This window comes from Eptesicus fuscus, chromosome 11, assembly GCF_027574615.1.
Source record: "Eptesicus fuscus isolate TK198812 chromosome 11, DD_ASM_mEF_20220401, whole genome shotgun sequence".
Classification (NCBI taxonomy): domain Eukaryota; kingdom Metazoa; phylum Chordata; class Mammalia; order Chiroptera; family Vespertilionidae; genus Eptesicus; species Eptesicus fuscus.
The window spans coordinates 75,369,219-75,389,279 of record NC_072483.1 but is presented as its reverse complement, the minus strand read 5'-3'; the positions used below and the strand labels follow the sequence as shown (position 1 = coordinate 75,389,279).

The window sequence follows — 20,061 nt, the reverse complement described above, 5'->3', positions numbered from 1 at the left end:
AGGAGATAGATAATATCCATTAAACACATTTCTATCAGTGTACTGCCCTCCTCCAGCCAAATACTACACAGCCACTTGTTCACACACCCTCACACACATGCACACACACACAGTAGAATGTTGAAAAAAAAGAACGAAAAGCACTCACATATCACTGGTGTTCAAACACATGTTGTCAATGCCAGGGAAGGTCCACATTGCTGAGACCAGTGCTGCTGTGCTTGGGTTAGAATTCCTGCAACATAAAAAGATAGAAACAAATTCATGACTCCTTCACTTGTCTCCCATGTTAACCTCATGCTCATGAAGAATTTGAGGAAATAAAATAGCCTTTCTACGGGACTGCTGTCTTAAATATCTAAGAAAGAATCACAGAGGGAAAAGTATCACAGAAAAAGATAAACACACATCTCTATTTGGCTGCCTTGTTATTCTCTTGATTGTCATATAAGTTTACTGATCACATATTGTATCTACAACACTATATTATACAGAATTCTAACATTATTATTCAATTTGTGAGACCAATAAAAAGTCATTTGCTATATATTACAATAGATTGGAAAGCCATACCTAACCTGACTCTCTTGATTAAAGTCTAGTCTTTAAAAATAAAGATCTACTAAAACTTTATTTTTAGGCAAATGCAAAAACTCCTCCAAGTTATTTGTTGGCAATAGAAGTGTCATGTCACAATAAATCACACTGTCCCATCCTTTGACAGAAGTAGCTACTGTAGTTCCTAAGTTCTTATTCTTCAGCAATTCATCCCATTCACTCAGGCACAACTGTACTTCTAGAAGCAAGGTGGAAATATCTTTTTAGGTAAAGAAAGGAAACTTACGCGTAGAAGGCTGTCTGTTCAGAGGTACCATAAAGAGATGGGGAGATCTGGATCTCAGGATAACTGTTGCTGGAATTTTTCAGTGTGCCGAGGCCCATGGCAGTGGTTACAAAGACAATGGGGAGGATGACCTGAGCAATGAAACCTTTCCAGTTCCTGCGGGTGTGGTGGAACCTCTTAATGAGGATAGCCATTATCTTCTTCAATAACAGTCCAAAACCATCCAGTCTCTCTCCTGTTGTCAGGATTTTGTCTGATTAAGAAAAAGATATTTCAGATGGTTCTGGGAAGTCCTGATACATCACGTAATAAAGTTACTCCAAAAACTACAGATAGAAGATATAATGTGATACGGTGGGAAAACCTTCTATTTTAAAGATTTGGATTTTAGATTCAGCTCTTTATTTATCACCTTTGGGCTAAACCCCTCCATCTCATAGAGCTTCATGTATAAGTGTTTTGAAAATTATAAATCACTGTACACAAAATATTATTAGTCACATACATCATAGTTTTGTACGTCAAAGAGACATCTAGAAGTTTATAAATGAACATTGTCCCCAATCTCCAGTCTCAGTGAAGGTTCAGTATGTATGACTAATTACTAATATCAAAGAGATAGTTTCTAACAAGACATTGAATTCAAATAAGATAAATGGAAAGCAGAATATCAACCTAGTGTAAGAACTCATTCCTACTGTGGAAAACTTAGTCATTATAAGTCTCACTGTCTCTCATTCTTTTCTTTTTTTTGAAATAAGAATATTTTTTATTTACTTATTTTTTTACATGGCTTATACCTATAGTATATATATTTAAATATATTTTTATTTACTTCAGAGAGAAAGAAGAGGGAGAGAGAGATAGAAACATCAATGATGAGAGAGAATCACTGTTCAGCTGTCTCCTGTATACCCACTACTGGGGATCAAGCCCAAAACCCAGGCATATGCCCTTGATTGGAATTGAACCTGGAACCCTTCAGTCCACAGGCTGACATTCTATCCACTGAGCCAAACCAGCTAGGGGTATAGTATATTTTATTTTATTGTCTCTCATTCTTAATGTGAAGTCCAATGAATTCACCTTAAACATGGGGAAAGGAAAATGCCTCCTCCAAAGTACAATTCTAGTTCAAACATTTATTCATTACATTCTCTTTAGAAATTTGGTGTACTTTTATGGCATTTCAAAACTCCATTTTTACCACTAGAATCACAAAGAAGAGCTTATTAGGCAAAATGTTTTCCCTCTTCCTCTCCAAAATGCTCTTCAGGTGCTGAGGAAAATTCCATGACTTCTAAGAGTCAGAGCAACTGTGGAGGCCATAAACTGTTTCCTCCTTAGTGCTCTTACAACTGATAATCTAAGCAACACCCCCTAAAATTAGGTTCAAATATAACATTTTCTCCTAAGGCCTGCTGCCAAGCAAGCATGTGATAAGTTGACAGTATCCACTCTGTGGATATTTTAAATTCTTCATCACAAATTATGCAGCACAAAAAATCATGATCTTCATTTAGCAGATAAGGACAAATACAAAGCTGCTTAATTTAAAATGAACTCCAATTAAACAGAGTGAACAACTTTAAATGAAAAGTCATATCTCTACAAAGGGAAATTGCAGAAGGAGCTGAATATATTAAGTTAATTAGTATGCTTTTCTGTTTCTTAAGAAAATTCTGTTTCTTAAGAATGGCTTACAGGTGAATCAAACGGAACTTTCTAAAAGATAACGTCAATGATGGGTACATTTTGACTGAAGAAGAGCTTCAAATTATGAGACAAATACAGAACATGTACTTCCTGAAGCAGATGACCACCTTCAAAGTCCACAATTTCATGGACTCGACAGCTCTGTTCCCCAAAAGGTGATAAATCGGGAAGATGGCAGAGGACAAATGAGACTCCCAAGTTCCAGAATTATACAAACATTGGAGATTGCCTTTTCTGAGTTTTGGAGCTAGGCAAATGTTTGATGAAAAGTTCTGTTCCTAGAGACTTTTATAAATTTCAGCAAACTATTGAAATGACTACTCCATAATTTATACATCATTTTACTATTAAAAAAAAATAGTGTTTCCAAAGGAATAAATTAACTGTCAGAAAGAGAATAACAGAATAAAAGTTATTTTCAAAAGAGCTCAATTCCTCTAAGTCATGTCAAGAAACACAATTTTTCAAACATATATTGTGTGAAGAACATGGGGGGAGGGACCTCTTATTTAGAGTCAGAGCCATTAGGTCCAACCTCATCAATTCAGAGACCCTCCTCCAAAAGCATTTCTCAGAGCCTGAATTTTCTCAGTACTTGAATTGTTCAGAGAGGTGGGAAGGTTAGACATGTTTTCCAATGAGTTCCATAAGGAGTGATGACTATATTTTTAACTTTTTAAAATGTCTATTATTTTCACTTACATATAAAAGCCTAAGTGACCGTTATGAACGGATGACTGGTTGACCTGTCACTATGTCGTGCAGTGACCATCAGGGGGCAGATGCTCAATGCAGGAGCTGCCCCGTGGTGGTCAGTGCGCTCCCACAGCCAACCTCCCGTGGCCAGCCAACCTCCCGTGGTCCGTCCCCTGGCTGGCCGGCCCTGATTGGCCCCCATCAGGACTGGGCGAGACAGGCCCCCTCCTGCTCTGATCAATAGCCAGGCTGAGGGACCCCCAACCATGCACGAATCCGTGCACCAGGCCTCTAGTGTCTAATAATAGTCAGTGAATGTAACCTTGTTCATTGTTGAATAGCACCAGTTACAAGAAGGCTTTTAACTTGTAGAACACAAATCTGAGATTGTAGTAAGTTACATCTTGAAAATGACTACTGGTGGCTGGAGGAATACTCATTCCTGCCCTAACAAGGAAATTCTTTCACATTCTTCAAAACATTTTTAGAGAGTTTGATTTAGTTAAATAAACATGTTTTTATGTTAAAAAGAGAAGGCTAGCCGAAACCGGTTTGGCTCAGTGGATAGAGCATCGGCTTGCGGACTCAGGGGTCCCAGGTTCGATTCTGGTCAAGGGCATGTACCTTGGTTGCGGGCACATCCCCAGTGGGGGTTGTGCAGGAGGCAGCTGATCGATGTTTCTCTCTCATTGATGTTTCTGGCTCTCTATCCCTCTCCCTTCCTCTCTGTTAAAAATCAATAAAATATATTTTTATTTTATTTATTTATTTTTTTTAATATATTTTATTGATTTTTTACAGAGAGGAAGAGAGAGGGATAGAGAGTTAGAAACATCGATGAGAGAGAAACATCGATCAGCTGCCTCTTGCACACCCCCCACCGGGGATGTGCCCGCAACCAAGGCACATGCCCTTGACCGGAATCGAATCTGGGACCCTTGAGTCCGCAGGCCGACGCTCTATCCACTGAGCCAAACCGGTTTCGGCAATAAAATATATTTTTTAAAAAAGAGAAGGCTAATATTTCTTTCATCTTTTTTCATTTAGAAAGAAAATTTAAAGTTGAGTTTTTAAAATTTAAAATCTGTCATGTGATTTTCTCATTTATGTCATTTACTGACATTAAGCAAAATATGTGATTAGATTTATACCATCTCTGTCTGTGAAGTTGCTGCTGCTCAGAGATAAATCATCAGGAGTTGAGATGCCATTGGTACTGGAATTTCCAATCTTCTTTTGTGTTAAGTGCTCAAGACTCATATTACTGGGTTTGTGCGACTCTTTAGTCAAGTTCAGAAAGACCTGGAAAGAAAAAACAGAACACTTTGTTAACATAAAATATGCATATCTTTTCTAGGCTCACTTTTGATTTTGAATTTTTATCATGTTAATGGAGAAAAATAAGTGTGACTTTAATTGAACACATTTGTATGTAAAAGATAGGTATTCTCTAATTGGAGCAACACGTGTATTTTTTTTTTAGAAGTCAGTCTTACATAAGAATTATATTGAGATAATTTTAAGATTTTATGACATGTTGATTTAAAAATATTTCTTTTTTTTAAAAAAAACATACATAATATTTTAAGAGCACAGCAAGTTATATCAGCTTTAAGAAATGTCCAGCTGTACCTCCTCTACGGTGGTATCAGAAATGCCATAGCACCCGATGTTGAGGTCACCCATGCCGTTGTCCAGCGCTCTTAGGAGTGACAGGTAGGCCCCTGAGACTTTGGTGCTAAATGGAGGAAGGACATAAACAAGCTCTCCCCCGATGTCCTCCTTCAAGTAGGCTTCAGGGAGGTGTGACCGGATCATTGCTGTCACAGCCATTGTGTCACATATTGCACTTGCATTTAGATTTGGACTCTAGAGACAAAAACAGCAGTTAAATACTCCCTTGTCTTTACATGTAGTGTCCAAGGGCCCTAATCAGAGGGTAGTGCATTTTTTTTGTCCACCCCTAGGGGTCCCTGTCCCACTAGGGGTCCCTATAGTTGTATGCAAATAGCTATTCTGGCTCCATTCTCCCACCTCACCCTGTCTCTTCTCCAACCTCTTCTCCATCCTCTGCATCACTTGAAACCACAATCTCTCTTCTGTGTGAGAGTTCTTCAGGCTCAGGTGCAACCCTTCCTCACAGCCTTTACAATTGCTTCTTTGCCCCCAGACTATGTGACATGGCTCATTCTCTCCCTAACTCCAACTCTTGGCTCAAATGTCACTTTCTCAGAGACTCCTTCTCTTACTACCCTACTTAAAATGGCATCGTTCAAGCATTCCTTGTTTCATTCTCTGCTTTATTTCTACCTATAGCATTTATCACTTGCTAATAAATTAAATATATTTATTAATTGTATCACCTAAATTCCCCACACTCCATTAGAATATAAACTCCATGAGGGCAGCGATTTTAATCTGCAAGATCCCCAATGCCTAGAACAGTGCCCTGGGCACATAAGGCATAACACACACAATATAAAAAAAAAATGTGAATGCATTAATGAATATAAAAGTAAACTACTTTTTAATACTATGAAAGACACATCAGGATGATTAGATAAATAAATGACAGTGGTCAAAACCTGACTGATATCATATACATCTTGCACAATTTGATAAATCAGATGCTATTTTAGGCAGTACAGGGATCCTTAGTCAGCATTTTTGGTTTTCAAAGATGTACAAGAAAAGCACCATTGGTCTGCCTGAGTTGGTCTCCACGTTGCCATTTGAGGAGTACTGACCAGAAATTAAATATATGATGCCATATTCTCTTAATTTGCTTTGTGTTTTTTTTTTTTATTTTTTTTTACAATATACAAAATAAATATATTACCAGATTGTAGATACAAAATAATTAGCCATTTACATGCAATAAACATTAATATTTAAAGAAAAATGATTTTAAACATAATAATGTTACATGCAATAAACATTAATATTTTGAGAAGAAAGATTTTAAATATAATAATGTTACCAAAACTGTACTAACATAATATAATAATTTGCTTTGGATAGGTTAGGAAAATCTACCTGTTAGCCTTACAGGATGAAGTGCTGGGGAAAATGAAAGGCTGATCCTTCATCAGTAACCTGAGGAAATAAGTCGTTCTTTACCTAGCACCATGGTTCTCACTGTGATCCCAGACCAGCAGCATCAGCACCATCCAGGACCCAGTTAGAAATGTAGTAAATCTGGAGCCTCAGCCCAGACCTATGGAATGCAAGACTCTTGGGGTGGGGCTAGAAGTCTGGGTTTACCAAGACCTCCAGGTGTCCTGATGCTTGCTCAGGTTTGAAAAACATGAATCTAACATATGAATAGTGAATTTTAGCAAGGAATAAAGTTGGAGAGATTCTGCCCCTGTTTCATACAAAATTCACTCATGACCCCATAGTGAGGTGTATTTTCTCTCCCACAAACCTTTTTCTTGGTGAGCGTGAGGTGGTACCCATCCCCAAATGCTTCCTTGAGGTAGAACGGTGATCCGCAGCAGCGGAGCCCACCCATCTCCAGGAAGGCAATGCGGTCACTCAGCACTTCGGCCTCATCCAAGTGGTGCGTCGACAGGATGATTGTTCTGGCTTGAAAACACAGAGGATAACAAAGAATGAAAAATGAAAATACAGTTCTAAGATATATAGTGTTAGCATAAGTACATCCTGTGATTTATGAGAAGACTCACATTTTATGAGCTAACAGGAAAACTAACAGAAGGAGCTTCCGAAAGGAATAAAGAGAAATTCAGAAGGGGTGTTCCTAAGTATTTAGGGGTCTCGCTCCCTTTCCCACCCTCCCGTCTCCCCCTTCCTTTCATCACTATGAAGCAGTGATTTTAAAGACTCTTTGAATATTCCTCTCTGATTAATCCTCTCCACTCTGATTGCTCTTTGCTTCACATCCTGTTAGCACTTATTTAGTCTGTTTTCAGTTTATCTTCATTTGTGTATGTTTGGTCTCTCTAATTGGATTCTAAGCTCCTCTAGGCAGAATTTGGAACTTCTATTGGATTTCTATGTTCTCAAAAAGGCCAGTTAAGTGCTTAACTCATAGTGGGCACTACATTAATATTAACTCACTGTCCCAGAAATTTAGCTGGGAAAAGAGAAGACTTGGGAAAAGGAAGAGCCCATGTGGGACTTTTAGTGAAGATTATTGTAAACAGAAAAGGCTTCAGTTTGCTTGTGTGTATCCCAGAGAGCAAACCTATGACTGTTGGGTGGAGAAGTTATAAGAAGGTACTCATACCAGTTTTGTTCTTGGATATGACATCCCATATACTTCGGCGAGAACATGGGTCAACTCCAGTGGATGGTTCATCCAAAATGACCACCCTTGATCCACCAATGAGAGCTATGGATATGGATAACTTCCTCTTCATGCCTCCCGACAATGTTCCAACTCTCTTATGACGATGGCTATACAGTCCAGTATCTTTTAAAGTCCTTCAAAAAGAAAGTATGGTGGTCACTTTTGACAGAGCATTAGAATATTGCAAAAATTTAATAAGTACCCTAAATGATAAATATTCACTAAACAACCATTATATGCTCAGCAAGGTGCAATAAACTATTGAAAATTCATGACATAATTTTCTATTATTTATCATCTAGCTGAAGGTGTAAAATGAATGCTCAGCAAACAACACAAAGGAATATGTGACTCATTATTTTATTCATTCACTTGACAAATATTTATAAAGTTTCTTACTTTTTGGTGCCAGACTGTGTTTTAGGTACAAATGGAAAAGCAGTAAGCAGATAATGTTCCTACCCATAAAGTTATTATTTCTGTGTGTCTCATGATAAACATGTTTCCAAGTAAGTATGCAATAAGCTAGGTGGTGATAAGGGCAATAAAAAATAGCCTCTCTGGTGTGGGTCAGTGGTTGAGCATTGACTTATGAACCAGAAGGTCACAGTAGGGGGTGTGCAGAAGGCAGCCAATCAATGATTCTCTCTCATCATTGATGTTTCTATCTCTTTCTCCCTCTCCCTTCTTCTCTGAAATCAATAAAAATCTATTCTAAATAAATAACAAATGAATGAATAAACAAATAAGGGTACACGAGGTAAATAGTGCCCAGGGCATGATGTTTTAGGTACTTACATTATATATGAAAGTCTCTTCAGAAGGTGACATTTTGTCAAAGACCAGGAGAGTGGAGGAGTAAGTCAAATAGATGTTTGGGAAAAGCTGCTTTAAGTAGAGGGAACAGCAAGTGTGCAATGGGGCTAGCATGCCAAGAGCAGAGTAAATGTTGGGAGAACAGAAAGAAATGAATCAGAAGTGAGACTGGGAACAGGGCAAGTAGGGCCTCAGGGATGGCATACTCTGACTTGCAGTTTACAAAGGTCACCGGGCTGCTCTTTGAAGAATCAACTATATAATGGAGGGTAAAAGCTGGGGGTCGAGTTAGGAGGCTTGAATCAGCATAGTAGTCATGGAGATTAGAAACAGAGGATTTGGGGCAATATGGGAGCCAGAATTGAAGACATTTAAACAATACCTGTATGGCATTAAATGTATTTGAGACCAGAGAAGTAAAACAAACAAACAAAAAACCCCCCACACAAACAAACCTAAAACTCAACTGGTTTGTGAGAAAATGTTCTTTATTGGTATTATCACCACAGCTTGACTTCTCTTAGAGAAGAGTTACCCACACACATTCTCATTCCTGCCGTCACTGACCTTTTCACTTCCTCGTGCAGCTGCTTTTTGGTCCAGTGGGGAACTTTGATGGAGCCATATAAGAGGAGGTGCTCCTTGGTGGTGAGGTAACTGAACAGGACGTCATGCTGCATGCACACTCCCATGCTCTTCCGCACATTGTGCAGGTCCTTTTTTATATCTTTCCCGTAAACAAAGATGGTACCTGCTGAGGTCCCAAACAGCCCAGTCAACATGGAGCTAGAAGTAAAGAAATGATAAAGCAGGTGTAAGCCAAGCATCGAAGCTAGATTTTAGGAATAAATACATCTCAGTTGTTAGAAAAAAAAAAAGTTAATAGTCTATCTCCTCAGATAAGGTCAAACTATGAAAGAAAATGGTATTAAATGGGAATAAAACAATAAAAATTACTTTTAAGCTTTTAATAATTAAGAGTGTTACGTAAATACTGCATAATGATGATGATGATGAAAATGGTGGGGTGGTGGTGGTAATAATGACAGAAATTGTTGGACTTTTTAATTGCCAGTACCCTCTCTCCTTCAGCAAACTGGTGTATTTCCTTGGCATCAGATAGTAGCTATAGGCTGTTAGTCTCAAATTTAGATCTCTAGCCCAGATCTCATCACTCAGTTCCAGGCTTGCTGACCAAAAGGACTGTGGTCGGCAAACTGTGGCTTGTGAGCCACATGCGGCTCTTTGGCCCCTTGAGTGTGGCTCTTCCACAAAATACCACAGCCTGGGCGAGTCTATTTTGAAGAAGTGGCATTAGGAGAAGTTTAAGTTTAAAAAAATTGGCTCTCAAAAGAAATTTCAATCGTTGTACTATTGCTATTTGGCTCTGTTGACTGATGAGTTTGCCGACCACTGCAAAAGGAGATATCTTCCAGGGTCCTCTGTCTAATTCAATTTGTTTAAACCTGAACTTATGATCTTTGAACTCAAACCCATGCCCTCAGTCATATTACCTCCTTCACCATACAGTGCATGCATACCATGGTTGCACAAGCCTCAGACCCAGTTGTTTTTGTATCCTCCTCCTATCTTAGCCTCGTAACTCCACCAGCATCTTTCCATTTTTCCAGCCACCACCACAGCGCAAGCCCCCATTACCACTTGCCTACTGCCGCTGTAGGCTTCTAACTCTACTCCTTGCATGTTATCTGGCCATCACCAGTTCCTTTCTCCACTCTGTGACCAAAATATTCTCACCTAGATAATTTCTTGTCATCTTTTAGATGGTGAGTGAACTGGGCAGTTATTTAATAATTATTTTCTTCACTAAAATGTAAGCTCCATGAGGTCAGGGAAAGGATCTGTTTTCTCACCACTCTGTGTCAGTACCTAACTAATGCTAAGAACTTCAGTGACTAATGTGGGTTACATAGGGGATCAATACAATAAGCAATCCTTCTTGTAAAAACACATTGAAACACAGAGACACAGAAGCATGGAACAGGCTGTTAAACCTCAGAAGGAAGGCAGGGAGGGGGGTGAGTGGGAAGAGATCAACCAAAGAACTTGTATACATATATGCATAACCCATGGGCCCAGAAAATGGGGGGGTAAGGTTGGGGGCCGAGGGAGGGGGAAGGCTGGAAGAGGTCAATGGGGGAACAAGGGGACATATACAGTACTTTCAACAATAAAGATAAAAAACACACATATAACCTATTTCATTCTTTATATTAAAGGTTCATATTCAGAAGAGTAAGATGGTGACTTTCTTGGTTAAAATGACAACCTCTTCAAAAGTTTCTCTATCTCCTTTTTCCACTGGCTTCTATTGCCTGTTAGAAATCTTGCCTTTTATGCATTCTAGTCACACGAGAAAGCCAATTCTGAATTTAAACAGGTCATGTAACATGGCTGCATGTTCCCTCGTTTCATGACCTTCCTTCGTCCCCTTTTATTTACACAATAAATTAATTTGAATATGCTTTGGCAGTCACTGAATTTACTCATGATGATACTAAATAGGATATCCAGCAACTGATGCTTTTTCTCAAATAAGGGCTAAAGCGCCCACAGCATCTTAGAGCTGATGCCCAGCTAAGCAATATGAAGCATGGGAAGTGAATAGCAAACAAAACAAAACAAAACAAAACTAAACTAAAGTCAAAACAATGTCACTTTTAAAACGTTTGACTCTTCTCCACTCAGATACCAGAAAATGCTAGTTAAGTGAAGAGTGAGAAAGAACAGCTCCTGTACCACTTCTGTCTTTTTTTTTTTTTTTATCTGTATCTGAGAGCTGGTGATTATTTTGTTTCTTTATGAGGCTTTCCTGTGAAGGAGCAGCTGGGGCTGGGTGTGTTTATACCAGAGCATATAAACTCTAGCTTATATGTGAGCCAGGAGAGAAGCAAATAAGTGAAACAGCCTGGGCACATGACATAGTATGGGTTGATGGGGACCAGAGATAAACCAGAAAGCAGATGCCCCCTTTAGGAGAAAAGTCACTAGCCCGGCCAGCATGGCTCAGTGGTTGAGCATTGACCTATTAACCAGAAGGTCACGGTTTGATTCCTGGCCAGGGCGCATGCCTGGGTTGTGGGTTTGATCCACAGTGGAGGGCATGCAGGAGGCAGCCGATCAATGATTCTCTCTCATCATTGATGTTTTCTCTCTCTCTCTCCTCTCCCTTCCTCTCTAAAATTAATAAAATTATATTTTTAAAAAGAGAGAAAAAAGTCACTAATAAACCCCAACCAAATGTGCCGACCCAAGACTGGGGTCTCAATGTTGCCAAAACTTCCTTTTATCTAAGAGATGCCAAGAATATTTGTTTTTTATTAGAACATTCCCCTATTTTTTTTTTAATATTGGCACTGAAATAAAAATTTTAAGAAGTGCTGGGTGGGCCAACACTAGGTGGAACAAATAAACCTGTCTGGTGGGCTGATCTGCCCTTTGCGCTCACAGTTTAAGATCTCTGATTTACACTCCATCCTTCAGTATACAGGTTGAGCCATCTTAATCCATCTGGGAGCTATAATGGCTTTACATTTTATGAAAGAGGCAAGAAAATATTAAATAACATGCTTCTGTGACAATAAGTGTTTAAGAGTAACCTACATGGTCGTAGTTTTCCCTGCTCCGTTGGGTCCTAGCAATGAAGTGATATGCCCTTCATAAAAGTTCAGATTGAGGTTATCAACAGCAATTTTAGAGCCATAGGTCTTTGTGACTCCATGCAGGGCAACTCCAACTGTGAGATCTTTAGGTTCAGGCTCAATGTTGGAAGGAAACATGTATTCAGGACCTAGAGAGAAATCAAGAGAAGTGTTGTAAGTTTACTAAGAAAGAAACCACAAATTAGACGTTTTTCTTAATTAAATTATAACCCTCTACATAAAAAATAATTCTGGAAACAAATGATCTGTTATAGTGTTTAGACTCCTCTCTTGGTTAAAGAATGAGTAAGAGTGTGGAACCACATTCTCCAAGGTTTATATGGCCCTTCTCTGTCAGAAAGTGCAGTACCAGAAAACAGCGTCATTATACTGAATTCTGCCTTATTTTCAAATATTGAAAAAACAAGTCAAAGGTTTGTTTGGCTAGATGATACCAGACTTATGAAATAAATGTCTACAAGCTGTGATTTTACAGTGACAAGGCTATCTCATTAGCTCAGATCTGTGGTTTACAGAAACCAGTTCATTAACTACTCTTTGCATCTCTTTCAGGCATCACAAAAAGACCACTTATTGGGTCATCCTTACTTTATAAAAATGACACTACTCTTCCAATGTCAGGAAGACATGAGTTTTATTCTGTTTGTCCAGTGTTGGTGATTTAGTGATGGGTTGTGCTAAACTATCCATACCTGTTACTTGGTTACCTCTTATGAGTAGTGACAGATGGCTGGAGTTAGGGGTTCAGACTGTGGCCAAGGAACAGAATTTTTCTCTGTGTGAGTCTAACTGGACCACAAAGGGATCTGCAATATTGGACTAATTAGCTCCATATGCTAACCAACTGAGCTAAGGAGCCCAGAAAAAGCCACAATTTAATCTCCATAAGAGTCCAAATGAATACGTGTGGATATATTCATCCATGATGAAAAGTATAATTTTGCCACTTAAGAAAGCATAATTGAAATCACCAGTCATGTAAGTTTAATATCTCTTCTCTCATAGTAATACATGGTGTTGACCTACTTGTCTTGCTGGCAGATGGGTTGGTGTTCTGCATCATGATATTAGTAAACATAAGGCCATTGCTTTTCTCATGCTTCACCTCTGCACATCCAAATCGCTCCTTCCAATAGGAAGGAAGGATTGGGAAATACCATGGGGCTGCCATGCCATATGTACCTGTAATAAAAATATATTAGAAAAATAACTATTAATTGATTGTCAACATTAAGCATCAGAAGTTAAACAACATATTACTATATATGGTTCAGAAAATAGTTGTGGGTGTGGGTTTTTTTTTTATACTATATAAAACTAAAGCGTGGTCTTGGTTTTCAAAGTAAAGTGGCCCAGCCTCTGTGGTTCAATGGTTGAGCATCAACCTCTGAACCAGGAGGTCACAGTTCGATTCCTGGCTGGGGCACATGCCCGGGCTGTGGACGCAAAAAGCAAAATGTTTCTATCTCTCCCTCTTCCTTCCTCTCTGAAATTAATAAAAATATTTTTTAAAAGTAAGTAAAAAGATAGCTTTTCTTTTTATTCTTTCCTTTTTGAACATTTTCATTGGGGTATGATTATATATTATAAAATTTACTCATTATAAGTAGAGTCAGATGTTTAGTAAATTTATAAAGTTGTGCAATTCACATATTAGGACATTTCTATAACTTCAAAAGGTTCTCTTATGCCCATTTGCAGATAATCCCTATGCCCAGTCAAGTCCCAGGTAACCACTGACCTTACTTCTATCTACATATTTGCCTTTTATACAAACTTTATATAAAGAGAATACTCTTTTATTCATTTACAAAAATGTACCAGTATAAACAAGGCTTAATGGAAAAACTCCTAAGCATGTTAGAAATGATGACTACTTGAGAGCTAGAAGGGGAAAACCCAACTAGTCATTTTCCTTTAGAATTTGGTAAATTCTCCTTAGAATTAAGAGACTGACTTTTGTCTTACACTCCTATTTGTAAAGACTGGATTCCATGCTTCTTAATTCACTCCATCCTATAAAGAAACACCAGAGAAGGAACTCCCGAGTACATTATCTCATCTTAGAAAAATTCTGGTTAATTTTGGAATTTAACTAATGTATTTTTGGAGATTATATATGGTAAATAAAATGTTAGAAAATATGTAGTAGCCGGTTAATATGTTCATACCTGGGAAAACATTCCTGACATACCAAGCAATAAGGAAGTAAATGAAAGAGTCAGCTAGAATTAGACAGCACAGCCAGCCAAAGGAGGTGGTGTCATCCTGAACAGGGGAACTGTACATATTTTCCCACTGAAGACCTGTAAAGTGAACACATATATTTATTCTTGGGTGAGACATATTGCAGTTGTGAAAGATAAAATCCACTTTTAAAGAAAGTGAGCCTACCAATGCCCTGCTCCTCATAGCGTGCAATGTATTGACTTGCGTAACTGAATGCCGTTGGCGACAGAAGGCTCTGTGAAGAGAACAAACAGCAATGAGAGTTCCCACAGATTTCATACATTTCGCCAAAGGAATCTTAACACACTTAAAACTTTGGACATATGTAGAGTAAAATCATATTTAAAAATACAGAGGTCCCTTACCAAGCATGTCACAACTCTGAGAGAAGAGGGAATAGCAGAAAATAAAATCAAGAAAATTGTAACTTGGAAAAGATTTGTTAGAAACCTAAAATATATACCTAAACTTATTAAATGTTGCTCAGAATTTTTAAAAATAAGTAAGTACAAAGTAATGCAATGTTAAGACTAAAGTCAAATGAAATATTAGGAGCCAAATGATGTTTTTACTTCATAAATAGCTTTCAGGTAATTGAAGTGTTATGAGAAAATATACTAAAATATCAATTGATTGAATACTTATTATTGCAACAAATTAAAATTTTAAATTTTGTTTAAACCTAAAGTAGTCAAAGTTAATGAAAGTTATTTATCACTTTCTATTTCTTTATGGAAACTTCTTAGTCAATAAAGAGGTTTACTTCTGCTTTCCAAATGTCATAATCTTAATACTCTCACTAAAATTCTTAAATTAATCTAGTACTTTTAAATTAAAAAGCAAAAAAAAATTTCAAAATTGATTATATGCTATTAGTGCATTTATTTTTATGCCTGTAAGTTATATTGTATATCATGAAAACATCAAAATCATTCATATGAAAGAATAATTCCAGTAACAGAGGCTTTAAAGTAAGAAATCTTGATGATCTTTAAAATTTGACGGATTACATTTTAACTGTTCTTTCTTCAGGAACTATTTCTTAACAGCATCAATTTATGGTTTTAGAAACTGTGGGAGAAGTGTTTCTTCTTCATAGTCTTGTGCTTTTAGGGTACACAATGATGTAGAAAAAACTACCAGAACAGTTTAGCTTATTTTGCAATCACTAAACTTTTAAATTTAAATAACTGTATTTTCAGTTTGAAAGTCTAAAAACAAAAAACAAAAAGGATCCCTTTTTCTCACACACTGGCCATTCCATGTGACAGTTGACTCACCATGAATACTTTCACTACATAGCTCAACTCATCGTCAACTGTGACCAGAACAATAAACGGGAAAAAGGCAATGATGTATATGAGGCTTCCGATTAGAGCGGCGATGTTGGTGTTGTTAAAAAAGACACTGATGAGATAGCTCATGCCGATAACTGAGAAGCTATAGTCCGAAAAATACAGGAACAGAATGAACCCATTGGTTTTAGGAAGAATATTGCCAAACTTGAGGATAACGATGAGGATGGCAATTGTGATCAGCAAAAACCCAACACTCTCGATCAGCCAGGCAAAAAAATGACTGCAGGAGTTCACACCCATCATCTTCATGTACTGTAAAAAGGAAAAAGTGTTAGCTGCTGCTGAAGATGATATGTTCTCAAACAACAATTTTTCTGTACCATGCAAAAATGCCCAAGAGACACTGCACATATGTGAAGGAGGTAGGCATCTTTATGATTTTCATAAGTCAAGTATGTGTCCATGCTTGTTCTGTGAAAGTAATATGACCATTTATTCCAGCCCATCTTAGTATGTTCTCAGAGAATCCCAATATAATGAAATAATAAATTATTTGGATGGTGAAGGTTTTATTTGTGTGTGTGTTTACAATTTGATTTTTAACTGGTATCTAACTGATGTCTCCAGATTAAATTACTTTAGAGTAGACCATCAAAATGTATAGTATCCCTTGAAGAATTTTACAACATGAAAATAAAATTTGTCATGAGTATTTTCAGCTGGTGAAAAACCATAGTTTATGCAAAATTCAATGTTGAGACTGATATAATAAAATTATTATTATTATTTTTTACTAAACAATTAGTATTCATGTTCCTGGGAGATATAAAACAGACCTGATTCCTAAGAATTTAAAAGATGAGAAAATTTTGAAGGGAGACTTTCTGGCTTTTGCCACACCTTCCCCATCTTTAAAATCACTGGCAGCCTAGATCAGGTTTGTCATCTTTGTTTTCCAAAAGGACATCCACACACTCAAAATGAACTCAGGTATCTTAGAGAATCTATATCTTTCTCAATTGATATTTTAATAACTCAGTGATACTCATAGAAGTCAAGGCATTTCACCAACATAGAAAAACAGACCAACATGATGTGTCTATGCATTAACTCAAAGGATTATGAAGGATCTAAATTCCCCTGAACCTTGGTTGTCTTGAATTTGGTGGCATGTGGTATTTGGAGGAACCTGGATATCCTGGTTTCTAGTTTTAACAATTCATAATTAACATTAAACTTCTAAATCTGATATTTCACAAAAAACAAAGAACCTCAAAGAAATAGTCCACTAACTTTACAATCCCCACCTTCTTAACTTGTCTAGGGAAAAAAAGGGAAATGTGCTCAAGCAAGAGAGTGAATTTTACTTTCTGCCTTTGCAACTTATCACATTTTGATAACTCTTCTGCTCCAGTTGTTACCATGGAAACAGCTACCTGACTGCCAACAGTTTAAGCTGTGGGCCTTAAGCTAATCACCGCTGAGAAAAAGCCTCTGACTTTTCCTCTTAACTTTGCCCTTTCCACACACTCTTTTCTCCCTACTGCTCTCTCCTCCAAGGCCCTATCACCCTTGGTTGTAAAGACTCAACCTATGTTTCCATAGGAAGGGACGTGTGGGTCAAAGTTAAAAAATCAGCATGGAGCGAAGATTCACTGTGGAAGTTTACCCATCATTGAAAACAAAATTACATTTTGGTGTGAAAAAATCCTTACAGATTTTATTTTTAAAAATATTTCTCTGCACCCCAACCCCTTTGAGAAAATTACTGTGTCATGTTTCATGACTACACTTCAGAGATATTCACCTATTCAAGTATGACCATGATGTGTTAGCTCTTTATTTGCCTTTCTTGCTATTTGTAATTTGAAGATGGAAGATGTGGTTTTTGTTGTTGTTGTTGTTTTTCTGAGTGTCTGCCTATTTAAATATAATTAAATGAGGCATTATAGAACCGATGTAGCTACTCCAAAGCTAATATTCACCTCCAAACTTTATGCGGTCTCCAAAATATATTTACCAACCTCCCCCCCTCCCCTCACCAATGTATGTCAGTAGGAGACAGTGTCAATATACTTCACAAAGTGGGCATAAAATATCCATGACACTATCAAGGACATGACATAAAGCTGACTCCATTATTATGAATATGTTTTCCTTTCTTGACAGTTGATAGCTGCAGTATAACATATTTACAGAGCTAAAAAATTATCCATCCTTAGCCTTGTTAAAGATAATTCAGCAAACCTGAAAACCAGGACTAAAGGTGTTTATCATCATAATTTTGAAATTTTTGAGACTCGAGATCAGATTCCTTTTCCCAAGATTTGGTAAAAGTTGGAAACTCGTTATTGCCTTTTATCGAAACAAACGAGTTAGGTGCTTTCACAAATACTCACTACTTAAAATTCTAGCATGAAATATCAGTCTTAAACTTTAGGATTTTATGCCATGAGGAGAACAGCTGCTATTCATAAAGAGTCAGAGCAATGAGAGCATGTAAGTCATCCATAAATTATCTAGATTCCCTGCCAACTTTGTTATAATAAACAAGACCAAACTTGCTGATGGAAGATGGCCCAGAGAGAATGGTTAGCTATGCTTTCTTGGATGTCATTAGTTCCTCCTCAAAGTGACAGCTGTCAGGTGCCAGCTTTGTAAGCAGAGTCACGTGTCTCAAGCTTCCCAACCTGCCAGGGCAATGCATCAACACCCAATAACCTGCTGCTCAAGGAAAACCCTCTGGACAGTGGCCAAAGTCTGCCCCAGTTTGTGGCAGAAATTAATGAGAAGAAAGAGATTCTGTAAGATTTTGCATAAATGAAGCTTATACACAGGGATTGGCATTAGTGCTATCAGGAAAAGAAATCATAAATATTCACATATTTTACTTGACAGTAATATGTTGTTCATTCAGTTCAATCGTATGCCAAGCACTAATTTGTAAAGAATAATATTTTCTAACTCAATTTAAAAAATTCTCATATCAGTAGGTATTTTTATTACTTTTTAGTAAGATGTACAGGATGTTGTGATCATTGCTTGAAATGTTCCTAATTTCCCCTAGTGATATGGATAATGTATGACAAAAAAGCATAAAAGGTTGTCTAAAGTGAAGCACCAAAGGACTAAAAATCTTTGTATAGTTCTTGGTAACATATCTGCAGCTGATAAATATTTTACTTTACCTGTCTAACCTGAGAAAGGACAACTCCAACTAAAATTCCCATAAATGACTTACATTAAATAAAATAGATAAAACTAACCCATAAATGAAGAATATATATAATACAAATATATAATACATACATATATATACACATATACATATATATGTATATAATGTGTGAAAAGGGACTCTTCCATGTGTTATGAAAGCAGCTTTTATATAGCTTTAATATTTTGATTTTTAAAAGCAAGGAATGCAGAACAAAACTCAATTGAAATACATTTTGAAATATTTTTTAAAATACAGTCTTAATCTCTTGAATAAACTTATTTGTCATTAATATTTGTGCTAACTTCTTTATCAAGTTAAAGGAATTCACTGGAGTCATACCATAAGGAGGTCAAGGATTAATGGTTTCATTGAAATAACAACTAACTTGGTTTTCTTGCCCAGATTTGAGAACAATTACAGAAGAAAAAGACTGTGTGTGTGTTTTACCTTTTTAATTTAATTTGGAATGAGAAGGAAATAGAGAATGGGTAGCTTTAGAATTTAACTAAATATACAAAGGATGACATTAAAAAGTAATTCTGAATCACTGGTAACCTAAGAAATTATCATCATCTTTAAAAGTCCTTAAGAGTCCATGCTACTAAAATAACATTGTGAGAGGGAAGGTAGCTATGATGTGGAAAGGATTTGATTGGAAGTCAAGACCCTTGAGTTCTAGCCAGATCTACTATTAACTAGCTCCACCATTTTCAGCAAGTCACCCCTCACTTTCTGGGTTCAGCTTTTTTATCTTTAAAAGGAAGGATATTAGTTTAGAACTGTGGGTAGTGGCGGGAGGCTGAGTAGGAGGCACTGGGAATATTCCACTCATTCCTCACCTGCTTCCATTCATCTTACAAATAGACCATATTCCTTTGAATTCAGGACACCACTGATTTTAAAATGTGCCATTATTTTACATGCAACGAAGAAAGAAAAATCTCTGCCAAATAAATTATGACACCCTATCAAATGCATCCCAATTTCAGAGTCTTTAAAATGTGAAGAAAAAAATCATTACCCTGGAAGTGATAAAATATGGCTAATTGAATGCCTCCCATGTTCCAGCAGTGAGAGAGCTCCATTATAGAAATACAGTGCTGAATGAAGTCTTGGTAACTTTCAGAAAGCTTAAGAGATCAGGCCTAAGTGAATATGAACTGGAAGATTCAAAGCCTGATCCTCTGATTCCAAGTTCACTGATCTTTAATCATGTGACTGACCCCCAAGTTCAGCTGGTTAAA

The 20,061-nt window shown here is 37.2% G+C and overlaps 1 protein-coding gene across 1 annotated transcript in view; it reads right to left on the bottom strand.

The window, feature by feature from the left end:
- Window positions 1-20,061, bottom strand: part of ABCA12 (ATP binding cassette subfamily A member 12) — a 171,199-nt gene that overhangs the window by 32,392 nt on the left and 118,746 nt on the right. Inside the window, exons 24-35 of the mRNA XM_054723042.1 lie at window positions 15,580-15,909; window positions 14,465-14,534; window positions 14,242-14,376; window positions 13,106-13,252; window positions 12,012-12,198; window positions 8,955-9,173; window positions 7,509-7,705; window positions 6,684-6,844; window positions 4,889-5,125; window positions 4,408-4,558; window positions 845-1,097; window positions 149-235 (exon numbers count right to left, since the gene is read on the bottom strand). Of these exons, the coding sequence (XP_054579017.1) occupies window positions 149-235; window positions 845-1,097; window positions 4,408-4,558; window positions 4,889-5,125; window positions 6,684-6,844; window positions 7,509-7,705; window positions 8,955-9,173; window positions 12,012-12,198; window positions 13,106-13,252; window positions 14,242-14,376; window positions 14,465-14,534; window positions 15,580-15,909 (2,174 nt within the window). The remainder of the gene's footprint in view (window positions 1-148; window positions 236-844; window positions 1,098-4,407; window positions 4,559-4,888; window positions 5,126-6,683; window positions 6,845-7,508; window positions 7,706-8,954; window positions 9,174-12,011; window positions 12,199-13,105; window positions 13,253-14,241; window positions 14,377-14,464; window positions 14,535-15,579; window positions 15,910-20,061) is intronic.